Source organism: Erpetoichthys calabaricus, chromosome 3, assembly GCF_900747795.2.
Source record: "Erpetoichthys calabaricus chromosome 3, fErpCal1.3, whole genome shotgun sequence".
Classification (NCBI taxonomy): Eukaryota; Metazoa; Chordata; class Cladistia; order Polypteriformes; family Polypteridae; genus Erpetoichthys; species Erpetoichthys calabaricus.
Window position 1 is genome coordinate 54682431 of NC_041396.2, and position 16207 is coordinate 54698637.

At 36.0% G+C, this 16207-nt stretch overlaps 1 protein-coding gene across 1 annotated transcript in view; it reads right to left on the bottom strand.

Moving 5' to 3' along the window:
- The window catches only part of ift172 (intraflagellar transport 172), a 122739-nt gene that overhangs the window by 78560 nt on the left and 27972 nt on the right, over positions 1–16207 (bottom strand). The window contains exons 14-21 of the mRNA XM_028796836.2: positions 15642–15727; positions 11507–11619; positions 11225–11392; positions 10064–10200; positions 8022–8129; positions 7177–7261; positions 6415–6507; positions 323–400 (exon numbers count right to left, since the gene is read on the bottom strand). Coding sequence (XP_028652669.1) covers positions 323–400; positions 6415–6507; positions 7177–7261; positions 8022–8129; positions 10064–10200; positions 11225–11392; positions 11507–11619; positions 15642–15727 — 868 coding nt within the window. The remainder of the gene's footprint in view (positions 1–322; positions 401–6414; positions 6508–7176; positions 7262–8021; positions 8130–10063; positions 10201–11224; positions 11393–11506; positions 11620–15641; positions 15728–16207) is intronic.

The window sequence follows — 16207 nt, forward strand, 5'->3', positions numbered from 1 at the left end:
ATTCATTGCGCAGATACGTGTCCTGGCTGCCTATAATTAAGTGCATCTAATGAAATATTTATATGTTGAGGTACATGTATATATTCTAAATGAAGTTTGATAATATATCCTTATGCTCATCCACAATCATCTTTATGAAAAATCACAAACAGAAAAAAAGAAACATTCAAAAATTATAATAGTTGTAAGGAAATATTTTTGGTTAGTGTTAATGCTATTGACTAAGTCACTCCAAATACATTGCAGACTTGCATTTCTGCTAAATATCTTTAGGATATCAGTATGCCAAAAAAAGAATAAACAAAAAGAAAAAAAATCCTACCTTTGCTTCCGCAACAGCAATACAGTCATCCCACATGTGAAGTTCTTGATACATCTCTATAACTTCATCAATGGCATTCTAATTTAAAATAAATTGAGATAAGAATAAAAACATTAAGCCAAGATTTTTTTAATTATTTATTTTTAGAACATGACATAAAGTTTAATGTCTACAAAATAGGAAAATTGCATAAAATTATTATGAGAAAAAGGGCAACATTGTTTCTGGAAAAAACTTTCATAAATTAAGTTTTTTTTATCTCAATAAGTCAGGCAGCACAATGGAGCAGTTTTCAGGACTGATTTCTGAAGGACTCAGCATTCTGGGTTCAAATTCCACGCCTAGTCATTTTCTATGGTGAGTCTGCACATTTCCCTTGTGTCTGTCTGAATTTTCCTTCGGTTACTTTGGTTCCCATCCCTCTAGCCAAAACCCCAAAGACAGGAATCAGGATGATTGTTGATTTAAAATTGAACCAATGCAAATGTAGATGAGCGCCTTAGTGGGGCACAAGATGTACCAGTGCTCTGTCAAAGGCTGCTTTGTTACTCCCAAATAATCCCCAAATAATTCAAGATTGAATATGTGAACTGTCCATCAATATGTACACGACCTGGAACTTTTACCAAAAAAAAAAAAAAAAAACTTAATACAGACTACAGCATATCCAAACTAACCTATTTAACAAAGAATACCACACATCAACATTTATCTTTCTGATAGGATTGCTAATGTTAAAACAGAGGTTGATATATCAGTAATGATTGGTACTGCAGTAAAATGAATTAAATGATTAATTAAATATTATTCATCCACTGGAAATGCTTAGGCCAAATTATTATTTCCTTGCTTATACTATGCCTTCTCGACTATAACAGTCCTTTAAACATTTCACAACAGTTTACTACTTTTTTGTTATCTCCATTATCATAGTTAAAAACCTGTTTGGTCATGCATGTGTAAAATGAACATCCTAACCAACATATTTAATTATCCTATGAAAGATTAGAGAAGTACGTTTTCAGCTTAGATATAAAGTCTATACATCTTGGACTAAAAATATGCAGGCACCATGACTTACGAGACTAATGCATTTAATTTTAAGATGCAAGGTTGCTGCTTCAATTATTGCTACTGACTCACTGTGTGAATCTAAGCAAGTAACTTCATCAATCTTTCAAAAATGCACTATAGCTGTGAACTGCTGAACATTCTTTTCAGTATTGACAGACATTATCCAAAATAAATAATGCTTATTTGGTTGTTGTTGATTTAAGAATCACAAGATTTAAAACATAAAGATTTAACTTCTTGAAAGCAATGATAGATAGATAGATAGATAGATAGATAGATAGATAGATAGATAGATAGATAGATAGATAGATAGATAGATAGATAGATAGATAGATAGATAGATAGATAGATAGATAGATAGATAGATAGATAGATAGATACTTTATTAATCCCAGGGGGAAATTCACATACTCCAGCAGCAAAAAATATTAAATTAAAGAGTAATAAAAAATGCAGGTAAAAAACAGACAATAACTTGAATAATGTTCAACGTTTACCCCCTCTGCTGGAACTGAAGAGTCTCATAGTTTGGGGGAGGAATGATCTTCTCAGTCTGTCAGTGGAGCAGGACAGTGACAGCAGTCTGTCGCTGAAACTGCTCCTCTGTCTGGAGATGACACTGTTTAATGGATGTAGTGGATTCTCCATAATTGATAGGAGCCTGCTGAGTGCCCGTTGCTCTGCTACGGATGTAAAACCGACCAGCTCTATGCCAACAATAGAGCCTGCCTTCCTCACCAGTTTGTCCAGGCGTGAGGCATCCTTCTTCTTAATGCTGCCTCCCCAGCACACCACAGTGTAGAAGAGGGCACTCGCCACAACCATCTGATAGAACATCTGCAGCATCTTACTGCAGATGTTGAAGGATGCCAGTCTTCTAAGGAAGTACAGGCGGCTCTGTCCTTTCTTGCACAGAGAATCAGTATTGGCAGTCCAGTCCAATTTATCGTCCAGCTGCACTCCCAGGTATTTATAGGTCTGCACCCTCTGCACACAGTCACCTCTGATGATCACGGGGTCCATGAGGGGCCTGGGTCTCCTAAAATCCACCACCAGTTCCTTGGTTTTGCTGGTGTTCAGTTGTAGGTGGTTTAAGTCGCACCATTTAACAAAGTCCTTGATGAGGTTTCTATACTCCTCCTCCAGCCCATTCCTGATGCAGCCCACGATAGCAGTGTCGTCAGCAAACTTTTGCACGTGGCAGGACTCCGAGTTATATTGGAAGTCCGATGTATATAGGCTGAACAGGACCGGAGAAAGTACAGTCCCCTGCGGCGCTGCTGTGTTGATGACCACAATGTCAGATCTGCAATTCCTGAGACGCACATACTGAGGTCTGTTTGTAAGATAGTCCACGATCCATGCCACCAGGTATGAATCTACTCCCATCTCTGTCAGCTTATCCCTAAGGAGCAGAGGTTGGATGGTGTTGAAGGCGCTAGAGAAGTCTAGAAACATAATTCTTACAGCGCCACTGCCTCTGTCCAAGTGGGAGAGGGATCGATGTAGCATATAGATGATGGCATCTTCCGCTCCCACCTTCTCCTGGTATGCGAACTGCAGAGGGTCGAGGGCGTGTTGGACCTGTGGCCTCAGGTGGTGAAGCAGCACCCGCTCCATGGTCTTCATCACATGTGATGTTAGAGCGACAGGCCGGAAGTCATTCAGCTCACCAGGACGTGATACCTTTGGGACTGGGGTGATGCAAGATGTTTTCCAAAGCCTCGGGACTTTCCCCTGTTCCAGGCTCAGGTTGAAGATGCGCTGTAGAGGACCCCCCAGCTCTGATGCACAGACCTTCAGCAGTCATGGCGATACTCCATCTGGACATGCTGCTTTGCTGGCACGAAGTTTCCTCAGCTCTCTGCTCACTTGCACTGCTGTAATTGTGGGTGGGGATGTCTCTCCTATGTTGGTATCAGCAGAAGGATGTGTAGAGAGTGCAGTACTCCGAGGTGAGAGTGGGTTAGGGTGGTCAAACCTGTTAAAGAAGATGTTCATTTGGTTTGCTCTCTTCACTTCTCTCTCGATGGTGGTACCCCGCTTCGAGCTGCAGCCAGTGATGATCTTCATCCCATCCCACACTTCCTTCATGCTGTTGTTCTGCAACTTCTGCTCCAGCTTTCTCCTGTACTGCTCCTTCGCCGCCCTGAGCTGGACTCGGAGTTCCTTCTGCACGCGCTTGAGCTCATGCTGATCACCGTTTTTAAAGGCCCTTTTCTTCTGGTTCAAAAGGCCCTTGATGTCACTTGTAATCCATGGCTTGTTGTTAGCATAGCAGCGTACAGTTCTTACTGGAACTACAGTGTCCATACAGAAGTTGATGTAGTCAGTAGTGCAGTCAACAACCTCCTCAATGTTCTCACTATGTGATCCCTGCAGGATATCCCAGTCTGTAGTTCCAAAACATTGTCTCAGAGCATTCTCAGCCTCCGGGGTCCACTTCCTGAATGATCGTGTGGTTACAGGTAGGACTCTCACTTTTGGTTTGTAGTGAGGCTGAAGCAGAACCAGGTTATGATCTCCTTTCCCAAGCGCAGGCAGCGGGGTGGCACTGTATGCGTCTTTAACGTTTGCATACAGTAAATCAATAGTCTTATTTCCCCGGGTGTTGCAGTCCACATACTGGGAGAATGCAGGTAATGTTTTGTCCAGCGTCACATGGTTAAAGTCTCCAGCGATTAGCACAAGTGCCTCGGAGTGCTGCGTTTGTAACTTAGCAACAGCAGAATGGATGATGTCACTCGCTATCTCCACGTCCGCCCGAGGAGGAATATACACGATGACAACAATGACGTGTCCAAACTCTCTGGGCAAGTAATAGGGACGCAGACTTATGGCCAACAGTTCGATGTCCCTGCAGCAAGTGGAGATTTTGACTTTAACATGTCCAGAGTTACACCACCGTGTATTAACATAGAGAGCGAGTCCTCCTCCTTTGTGCTTCCCACAGGTACTTGCGTCTCTGTCCGCTCTAACTGTGCTAAACCCGGGTAGCTCCACATTAGCATCTGGGATGGTGTTAGTTAGTCACGTTTCGCAGAAACACAACAAACTGCATTCTCTGTAGGTTCTGACATTTTTCACCAGCGCAGCCAGTTCATCGATCTTATTTGAGATTGAGTTCACATTCCCCAGAATAACAGAAGGCACCGAAGGCTTAAAACGCCACTTTCTCGCAAGCCGCTTCATTTTTAGCTTACTGCCGGCTCTGCTGCCACGATACCGCCTTCTTACCTCGTCAGGTAAATAGGGAACCACACCGGCACTGGCATTTGTTCTCAGCGCTCGAAGTTGAGTACTTGAATAGGCGAGTCTCGGCGTGTAAAAATCCATGCCCACGTTGTAAAAGTAAGTGTGTCCAGGGAACAAATCCACATAAAATAAAAGTGGTAGGAGTGATCAATAAATAAAAATAGAAAAATAAAAGTAGAAAAATACACATACACATATAGTCCTACACGGAGCTGCTGAAAAGGCTGCCACTCTCGGCGGCGCCGGATGTTAGAATAAGCAAGTTTAAATGTGTGTTTTAGAATTCAATGTGGATTGAATAGGTAAGTCCTAATTTTATTTGAATAAATTAGTAATTAAAGAAAATCACTTTTAAATCATGTATGTTAGAACCAAAAGTTCAAATTCTTTAATACTTCAAAAAAAATGTACCACTTTTCAGAGGCTTCAACACTTCACCAGATAAAACCTATAATTGTATTTTATTAAAAAATATCTCTCTGTTATAAAATTGCCAAGAGATTTTTTCAAATCCCGTGAGATGAGACTATTGCCAAAAGATTTTTTTAAATCCCGCCCTCCTCTCAACCATTTTCAACCACACTCATGGTCCTCTCACCTCTCATTCGTGTGAATGCTTTTGTCAGACACAGTTCCTGCGCTCTCCGCTCTTATAAATTTTAATGTTTTCCTCACTAAGTTTCCAATAAAAGAAGACTTATGTCCAAATCTTACTTCTTATCAACAGAAGAAATGAGTACACGGGCAATCCTAGCACCGAGAAACGATAAAGTCAAACTCATTAATGCGAAAATTGTCGATCGGTTATGTGGCAAATTGGTTAAATGCGTATCAATATACTATGCTGGCAAATTGGTTAAATGCGTATCAATATACTATGCTGAAACAGTTGGTGGTGATGGTACAGAAGATGAAAACAACAACTTTTAATATCCCGTAGAATATCTACAACCGTTAACACCATCCGGTCTTCCACCAGCCGAATTACTGTTGAAAGAAGGATGTATTGTAATGTTATTGCATAATTTATGTCTGAGTGATGGGCTATGTAATAGGACAAGATTAGTTGTATTCAAAGTTAGTTGAACAATTCTGACATGTAAAATTTTAACAGGTGACAAGAAAGGTAATGTACATCTTCTGTGGATAACATTAGACACCAAAGGAGATCTTGATATGCCATTCGTATTAAAACATTTACAGTTTCCCGTTAGAATAGTTTTTGCTATGACAATTAACAAATCACGGGGACAAACATTGAAAAAGTTGGTTTATTTATTAGAGAGAAAGAAATGATATTCACTCACGGACAGTTATACATTGCATTGTCATGATGTAAGTCCAAACACTGAATCAAAATTTAATGTGATATTGGTGAAAAGTTAATTTAAAAAAAATTGTTTTTACTGAAGTTTTACAGTAAAAGTGAAAGTTTAAAAAGTATTTGCATGTTAATTTCAAAGCCAAACAGAACAAAAATGTATAACGCAACGAATACCTCTAACGCAACATGAAACATCATTTTCTATCAATTTATTACATTTTACTATTTTTTACTATGGTTAATTACTTGCTGTAATATAAAATAGTTCTATTATGCATAAGTAACAATTCCCATGAAAATAACTTGTTGAAATTATACATCCATTTCCCCATACACGAGCGGCAGATCCGCAAAGTGGCTAGTGTGTAGCGCCCACCCAGGAGTTGGTGAGCGAAGCGAGCAGGATGCACAGCCCCCTAGTAAATTAAAACATATTTACCTGCTCTAAGTAATACATTTCTGCCATCTTAAAATTCTTCTCTAACATTGCAAGACGAGCTTTCACCTGATAGAATTCTGAGCCATCAACGCCCTAACAGAAAAACAGAAAAGTTACTACAGCATTAAAGGATAACTTAAAGTCTTAACTGACTATAACACAACAAAATAATGCTTCAATTAACTAAGGTTGAACACACTTCCCATTGAACATTCTAAAGTGCACACATTTATAGATATAATATGGTTAAAAATATATAACAAACAATATTATGCAATGCAAGAGTACTATAACTATAACTAAACAAATGTATGCCTCTGCACACATACACATGAATATATTTTTAAGTGGTTGTATTTATAATAGTAATAGTATAAATAAATAGTAATGAAATAATCATATTTATCAAAAACTGCCACACATACTTCAAATTAAATAATCATGAACTGGTAAATAGAAGGCTATATAAAGCACTAACAGCTCAGCAATGATTACTTAAATTATATATGTGTATCTGACTAGACTTTGAGACTTAGACTTTTTTGAAAATTAATGTCCATTCCTGGCGAGTATGGCATGCATATCAGCAAATAAAATTTTTAACCTTATTCTGAGATTATGAAATGTTTGTGCTGCTGCACTCCTAGTATGGAGGGGCCAGATGGATTGAAAACAGGGAACTGTGCCATATATGTATATAAAATGCACGTAAAAGATCAAAATTGCTACCAGTTATAACATAAGAAAATAAATGATACATACAAACTCCTTTGCTGCTCTGTCCGCAATTTTGTTGGTTTCATTCAGAAATTTCACTTTAGACACATCTCCCAAAGCAGCAAAGCACCTTTAGACACATAACAATTTCAAAATGTGATATATTTTCACATTTTAAGTGCTTAATTGGCATTATTAATTGGTATTTTTAAGAAAAACATGGTGGTATATTTTAACACATTTTAAATTATGATTTACATTCAGGATGCATTTATTATTTACTTTTAAAATAAAAAATAAATAGCATATACATATATTTTTATAATACAACTCTGACTTTCAGCAAAAATTACACCCACCTTTAAATTAATACAGAGCTCAGATAATTTTTGAAGCATGTAAATGATTCAACTATCTAAAGTGGAAATAATATTCAGTATTTATATCCATAATAATAAGTTGTCATTTCATGACATACAGTACATGGTCAGCTAATATCTTATTACCCATAGAAAGAACTGAACAAAACATTGCTATTTACTCAGAATACTTTGAACAATAAATTTAAGATCCAAAGAATCTGAGAGTGAAATTCTGAATGATGTTGGAGATTTTGTGAATAGAAAGAATGTGTTCTCCACAAAATGATCTCCCAATATAAAGCCAGGAACCTAGCAGTTGAATGACCAAATAATCTAACCAAAAAGGTAATGAACCAGTTACAGGTGATGACAAAGGTGCTTGTTCAGTCTCATATATAATGCCTTTTTAACAGTGTGCTATGCAGCTTGGAACTCCATTTGCTATATAATATTTACATACTAAAATTTATCTTAATTTTTTTTTTATTTTTACTTATTTAAAATGTGCAAGTAGTGCCTTTCACTGACCTTTCAGCAATGTGCAACTGTTTTGCCTCCAGTGATAGTTTGCTCAGAGTTTTCCACATGGCTTCAGTTTCAGCAGACATCTCAAGTGTCTCAAGAAATGCAGTAGCCCTTTTATAAAAAAAGGATAATTTGTAGATATTAATAGAATATTAATAATTAATTAATATTAATAATTAATATTAATAATTAATTAATATTAAATTTAAAGCGGAGTGGTGGCTCTGAGGCTAAGGATCTGCGCTGGTATCCCAAAGGTTGCCGGTTCAAATCCCTGTCGCTGCCAAAAGAGATCCTACTCTGCTGGGCCCTTGAGCAAGACCCTTAACCTGTAATTGCTCCAGGGGCGCTGTACAATGGCTGACCCTGCGCTCTGACCACAAGGGGTATGTGAAAACTAACAAATTCCTAATACAAGAAATTGTATAAGGCGAAATAAAGAACAAAAAAAAAATTCAAATATACAAAAATGTGGAATTAATTTAAGATTTAGTTGTGAAAACAATGTACATTGCAGAATGACCAAATCAAACTTTAGATAAAAAATTTGTGTATGTACATTTAGTGGTTTATCACAGCAGGATCATGCATCACAGACAAGCAGAATCTAAAGGTGCTTTACAACTTACTTTAACAACTCCTCAGACAAAAATACATTAATTCTTTGCTTTAATTATTGATAGCCTTGTGAAGCACATACTATATAACTGTGGAATAACATTTACTCTAATACATAAAGTTGAAAGTGTGTTTGTCCAGTATGCAAATCAACATTGTTCAATCTATTTCTGCCAACCTTTACACAGATTCTCCATTTGTGCAGGGGAAAATCACAGGATATGTATATTGAATATATTTACAGTGACAAAGAAAGACCAAAAACCAGAGCTGAGTTTGCTCTGGTTGAAAGTTTAACATGGCAAAATATAAACATTTTTAGGTTAACACATTTGTTAATGTTTATGAACATGCCTAGGGTGCAATGCATTTTGCTTCCCATAATCAGGGTGCAGATGGATAGCTTTGAATGATTTCAAGAAACTTGTATTGCCTCTAAAAAAAATTACTGTATTAATATTTGAACAATGCATTTTATGCAATATGTGAACAATGATGTGGGTGTGAAAGAGACCAAAAATATACATTTAAGCGTAAATGTATTGCTTGTCCAACACATCACAGCACTTTTTCTCCTAATTCATATAACAGTATCACATGACAGTACTGCTAACAATGTTTTCAGGAAGGCTCTCATGCCTGAGAGGAATATTCCCAAAGGTACAATAGCCTATTCTAATAATTCACACAATCTGTAGAGATTTTCTGCTCTCCATTAATTAATAGAGAATGCCTTAGAAAGTACATCAACCACTAAAAAAGGTGGTACTCCATTCACAGTTTTGACAATCACTTCCTTCACTGGCTACCCCAATTATGCCTGGAGTTGTCCTGTTATTGAGCAAACTGAAGTGCTTTGGACTGGCATCAGGTCAATTCAGAAGAAGAATTCTAAAATACTGCCAAGTTCCTCAGGAATGATGGCAACGATTTACCGATGGATAGCGTGGAGTGACACAAATTACCATAGCAATTCACCTATACAGCTTGTTAGGGTAGATTTGACTGAATGATGATATACCAGGCAGATTCAGTCATCTATAGTATGATTGTTCATGGCAGACCTGTCTGGGACCACCTTCCACTAGAAAAAATCCTAATTGTAATTGGCTATAGTCTCCCACAAATAGGTACATGGTACCAGTTCTTTCATGTTGCATATGCTGACTTTTGGCAAAGCATGCAAGCCATTCTGAAATGCCTAATGTATTACACTGTACACTGTTCTTGGGACAGATTCATGCAATATTGTTCAGGATCAATGGATAGTTCATTGTTCTTTTCTTTAGGATTTACATCTTACTCATGTTTCATTTGTCATTCTTATACCTTTACAAATAACTCCAACAATACTTTAAAGAATTCTATAAAATATGACAAGTTAATTAGTTAGCAGAAAGTGTAAAACTATTTTCAGCCATGCTCACCTGTCATAGTCTCCATCATCAATTGCAGTACCAAATTCCACAAGCCCTTCATCCAGAGTATATGAAATGGTGTTTACTCCTTCAGTCACAATCACTTCTGTTTTACCATTACCGCGCTCTAGATCAACTATATCTCCCTAAAGAATTAGGAATATATAAAGAAAATCCAATTACAGATAGATAGATAGATAGATAGATAGATAGATAGATAGATAGATAGATAGATAGATAGATAGATAGATAGATAGATAGATAGATAGATAGATAGATAGATAGATAGATAGAACTTAAATTAAAAAGAAAGAAAACTTTTGATTTAGCAGTTACTCTTGCAGTGCGACATTATGCATGTGTATTACCATTGGTATAAAGGAGCCCCAGTAGTGTCTTTTGACACATGTCTGCTGAATAATTCATTGGCTGAAAGTACTCAGTGTTAGTGTGTCAGACAATGCAAAATTGTTGATAATGGCACTCAGTATTGCTTTTATTCTTTCCTTTACTATTAATTCCAGGGAGGTTCAGAGTGCGTCCCATAACTGAGCCTGTCCTTTTAATTAGCATGTTGTGTCATTTGGAAACATTCAGAATCAAGCATAAATTAAAATCCTTTTTACTTTTTTATTATGGCTAGACATATAAATGGATAAGATGGTCAGCAAACTGCAAACAATAAATATAACAGGAAAAAATGCATCATAATAATAATACTTTATTTCTTCTTCCTGTTCCATGTGCTGACCTTTAGCAGAAAATATGAGTGATTCTGAAATACCTAATGCATTTCAAATGACAGTGTTCTTGATCAGAGTGACAATACTACTCCCATTTGTTCTATTACAAAATTGTGAGAAGAATAATCCATGGAAATATAGCACTCAAAATGAACAGCTAAAATATATAAGGATATCCAAATAAATTATTTATCCTATCTATCTATGGTAAATAGAAAACTGATGTACACCTGCCTTGTTCAATTAAAATGTAAATTTTAAATTTTAATTTTCATGTTTGCGTAAAATATATTGGAGAATATGAAAAACAAGCAAATGCAATATGCTTACTTTTAAGCACTGAATGTTAAATCTAACATTTTTGACGTTATCTTATTGACTTTGTGGCAAATCAAAATAAAAATAAGAATCGCCCTTTTTTTATTACCTTCAGTGGAAACATGGTGACTCTTTCTGGGCTATCAATGTTATACCAGACACAGAGATTGCCTCTGTTTTGGGCAACTACAACATCACTGCCAGGAACCCACTGAACATATGAGCAATAATTCAATACAGTAGTTTTGCTTCCATTCTCAACATCAAATAAATGTAACTGAAAAAAGAAATCAAAAATGAGAATTTAAAAATACAGAATTTGATAATAAAAATATTTTAAATAATTATCAAAAAATAACTTATTCTCCTATAAAATGCTATATTCACCTACCCGAAGTTTCTTATCTCTAAAAAGTAACTTGCATCCAGTTTCATTTAGTTCCAGCCAATCAATTTTGCTGTCATGACTGATTGTACCAAGGTTATATCCCCCAACAAGATCCACTACAATGGAAAATCAAAGTAACAGTTAACAGGCAGCAAATATAGACTACAAAATGTTAAACTAAAGGAATGCCTTAAACTAACATATCTGAATATCTGAAATAACTTACATGTTTCGAAAAGGCTAATTCATCACGGACATATTACACAATTTGCTATTTTAAGCTTTGATAAAAGCTTAATTGACTCCATATTTTAGCTTTTCGGGTGAACATCCACAATTGAATCTATACTAATAAAAGGCAAAGCCCTCACTGACTCACTCACTGACTGACTGACTGACTCACTCATCACTAATTCTCCAACTTCCCGTGTAGGTGGAAGGCTGAAATTTGGCAGGCTCATTCCTTACAGCTTACTTACAAAAGTTAGGCAGGTTTCATTTCGAAATTCAAAGCGTAATGGTCATAACTGGAACATATTTTTTGTCCATACACTGTAATGGAGGAGGCGGAGTCACGTATCGCGTCATCACGCCTCCTACGTAATCACGTGAACTAAAAACAAGGAAGAGATTTACAGCACGAGTCACACGCGGGAACGAAGGTAAATGACGTTAATTTTTGACTGTCTTTTAATACTGTGTAAGCATACATATTAACACATGTGCAATTAAACGTGTGCATTTACGGGGTGATTTCTCAGGCTTAAAAGCTCACCTTTTATCAAACGCGGGAACAAAGGTAACTGACGTTGTTCACTGTCTTTTAATACTGTGTAACCATACATATTAAGACATGTGCAATTAAACGTGTGCATTTACGGGCTCATTTCTCAGGCTTAAAAGCTCGCCTTTTACTAAAAAGGTAAATGCAAAACTATTTTCAATCAGTTTATTGAAACGCTCCCGTTAAGGATTGCAATAACATATTCGCGAGATAAAAGAACGAAGTAGGGGGAAATGGAGGAAGACCCACAAACAGCAAAGAGCAAAAAATTAATTAAACAATTGAGAACGGAGCGAGTTAAGCATACAAGAATGTTCATAAGGGAAAGAAAGCACGGTGTAAAACGTAAGTTTAAATTAAGTTTATAGAAACGCTCCCGCTGCGGATTCCAATAACATATTCGCGAGATAAAAGTTTAATGAGAACACACGAGGTATAAACGAACCACACGCCGTGGCGCAACGTTAGGGGCAACAGTTTCAACCATTCTATGATCTGCTTCTCGCAACTGAAAGACGGCACATGGCGGATGTTAGCCGACTTGCTGACCGCAACGTTAGGGGCTTCAAGTATGGCGCTGACGCCACATCTCAGTGCCAACACTTTGCACACTGTACTTAAAAGACACGCCCTCCTCACTGGACAGTTAAAAACACCAATCAAACTAACGATGACATCAAGTATTACCCAATCAAAAGTAGGAAAGGAGGCATCTTCATAAAATGCGTGTGGGATGATTTGCATGAGACGCTGCTTTAAAAAAAAAATGATAAAAAAAATACGGGATAAATCCTGTCCAGTATTGATTCAAAACGGGACGCGCAATTTCATTCTCAAACGCGGCACGATTCCGTATTTTAAAGGACGGGTGGCAACCCTACAGTGCCAGGTAACCACCCATACAATCACATTGTGATTCAGACTAGGAATGCAATGAATGTAATTACCCCGATCTACATACAAGGCGAAAGTCTTGCAACATTCAAAGATGATGGTTTGGGATAAGTACACCATACAACATAAAAGAGCTTATGAAGCCTTGAACCGAAAAAAGCAAGATCTCAGAGATCGTAAAAAAAAAATAGGAGGTAATGTCGTTTTACTCGCTGTAGATTTTAGTCAAACATTACCAGTTATTCCACGAAGGAGACCAGCAGATCAACTCAACGCGTGTTTAAAATCCATGCTTCTCCCACGCTCGGTTATATGTCGCGTGTTCTCGGGTAGGTGCACCAAAAAATGTATACATTTAAGCATGTAATGGGCAAACAAAAAATGAGGTATACCCGAAGGCACTGCAGTAGTACTTAATGTAACTTTACTTCTTAAATGTTAATGTTTTACTGTTTAATAATTTATACGCTTCTTATATGTTGTTCAAATTCTTTTATCAAAATACCACTGACAGCGCAATGCACGATAACATGGAGTGAATACACCATACGCATCCACCCACGGCTGCCCTGCTGTGCGCAGATAGGAGTTGATTCTACAATAAAATAAAATAAAGATAAAAAGACTAAAACAATCATCACCCATAAAGCGGATAGTAGACGTGACGTACTATATGTGTACCACATTTCAAGTGTATAGGTGAAACGGTTTGCGAGCTACAGGTGATTTAAAATCCTGGACAGACACACAAATTGCCACGGTAGCAAATTACAGAAGAAGATTTTACTGTTTAATAATTTATATTTATATGAAATGTGCTTCTTATATATTACTTCATATTCTCATATGATAATGATGTTAATGTTTATATTGATTTCTGTGTTATTAAAACTGCATGTATGTGTGTATATGTATATATATATATATATATATATATATATATATATATATATATATACTAGCAAAATACCCGCGCTTCGCAGCGGAGAAGTAGTGTGTTAAAGAGGTTATGAAAAAAAAAGGAAACATTTTAAAAATAACGTAACATGATTGTCAATGAAAGCCCGTTTCACTCAGTAAGTCTTATGTGTGTGTTTATGTATGTGTGTATATATATGTAGATGTGTATATGTAGATATGTATATATATGTATATGTATATAAATGTTTATGTGTGTGTGTATATTATATATATATATATATATATATATATATATATATATATATATATATATATATATATATATATATATATATATATATATATATATATATATAAAAGACAGCAACAGTTATAACAATGACAACACAATTACATTGACAATCATGTTACGTTATTTTTAAAATGTTTCATTTTTTTTTCATAACCTCTTTAACACACTACTTCTCCGCTGCGAAGCGCGGGTATTTTGCTAGTGAAACAATAAATTACAATAAAATTGGCAATTGCAAGAAACAATATACAATATAGGATAAAGTATTCTGAAGGAAACAAGTGCTAGGCAATTTCCAAAATAAAATAATTTTCACTTGGGGAAATGCAATAGTATACACTTTGATTAATGCTGTTTCTCTGTCAAAGTAAGTGTATTTCAGGTCTAGTGTTGATGGGCAAAATTCACCAAAGCATGCTTCTCAGCAAATATATTATGTTCAATGATGACCTTGTTCACCAAATATTTTTCTGGAAATTTGCTTTGTAGCTGGCTAGGCCAACAACCTTGTTCAGCATATATTTTCCTGGAAATTCACTTTTTGGCTAGGGTGAACATTTTCTTCCCCAATGCCCCATGGTGCTTTGTGAGGCCAGTATGACATCAGAGATCTGTAGCAGCCATTGGCAGAACTATCACACGTACCTATTGTAAGAATGTTGCCGTTTTACTTCAAGCATGTGTGATGTCATTACTCAATCAATACTCTAGCCAGATTTCAAGCATTAAGAGAAAAAATAAATAAAAGATACATGGAGAACAAAAATGATGTCCCAGCTGTGCCAGAGGCTGCAGCTTAAAATTCTTGAGTTAGAACTGCTTCCTCAGATTACATTTTTGACCACAATAATCAGCCTAGCATTTCCTAGCATAGTTAGCAGGCATTATCCTAGCTATCAAGAACACTTAAAAGACCACTGCACCATTATAATCCATTCAAAATGAGTATAGTTCCTCCTTCCCCATTGACTTTAATTCATTTCAGTTCGGTAAAGTTCAAAAACTTTCTGTGCATTTCTCATAGCGAAGCAAACTCCACTAGGTTCATTTATTACTATTTAGGTCTATACTAGCTGAAAACTGCAGTAATACAAATTTTTTATTGTGGAAAATTTAATTTTTCATAATGGTGATATGGCTGTCAGATGAACACAAAATCTGTTCTCAACAAAAGTATAATTAAATATAATCAAATGCAAAATTATTTTCAGTGAAAGATCACTGACAAAGATATTACAGGTACTCACAAATTGCTATTGTCTTCATGTCAACAAGATATGCAAGTTTCTTATTGTCTTCAACACCTCTTTGTTTTCTTTCATTTAAACGAACACTGTTTAAAAAAGCAAAAAATAGCACATATCACTGTTTTTAACTCTAACATTTTGCACAGAAATAAATGATTTTAAATTGAGTGACACAAGATTAAAACTAAACTTTATCTTATATACATTGTAAAATACATCAACTTTACATGGCTTAATAAAGATCCTTTTAAGCAAACATCAAATCTTTTTCCACATTTCTTAATTGCTATAAAAAGCAGACATTTTATTTAAACAACAATTTATTTTAAATTATATTTAAATATGTTAACAATCTTACAAGGCCTATGGAGGAATATTTCTGACAAAATCAAATCTCTCTCTCTCTCTCTCTCTATTATATATATATATATATATATAATCTAATGTCTGTCTGTATGTCTGTCTGCTTTTCAAGAAAACTACTTAACGGATTTAGACCGTTTTTTTTCTATAATTTGCTTGAATATTCCAGTTGATTTTCCGACCTCTCTCATCGTTTATTAACA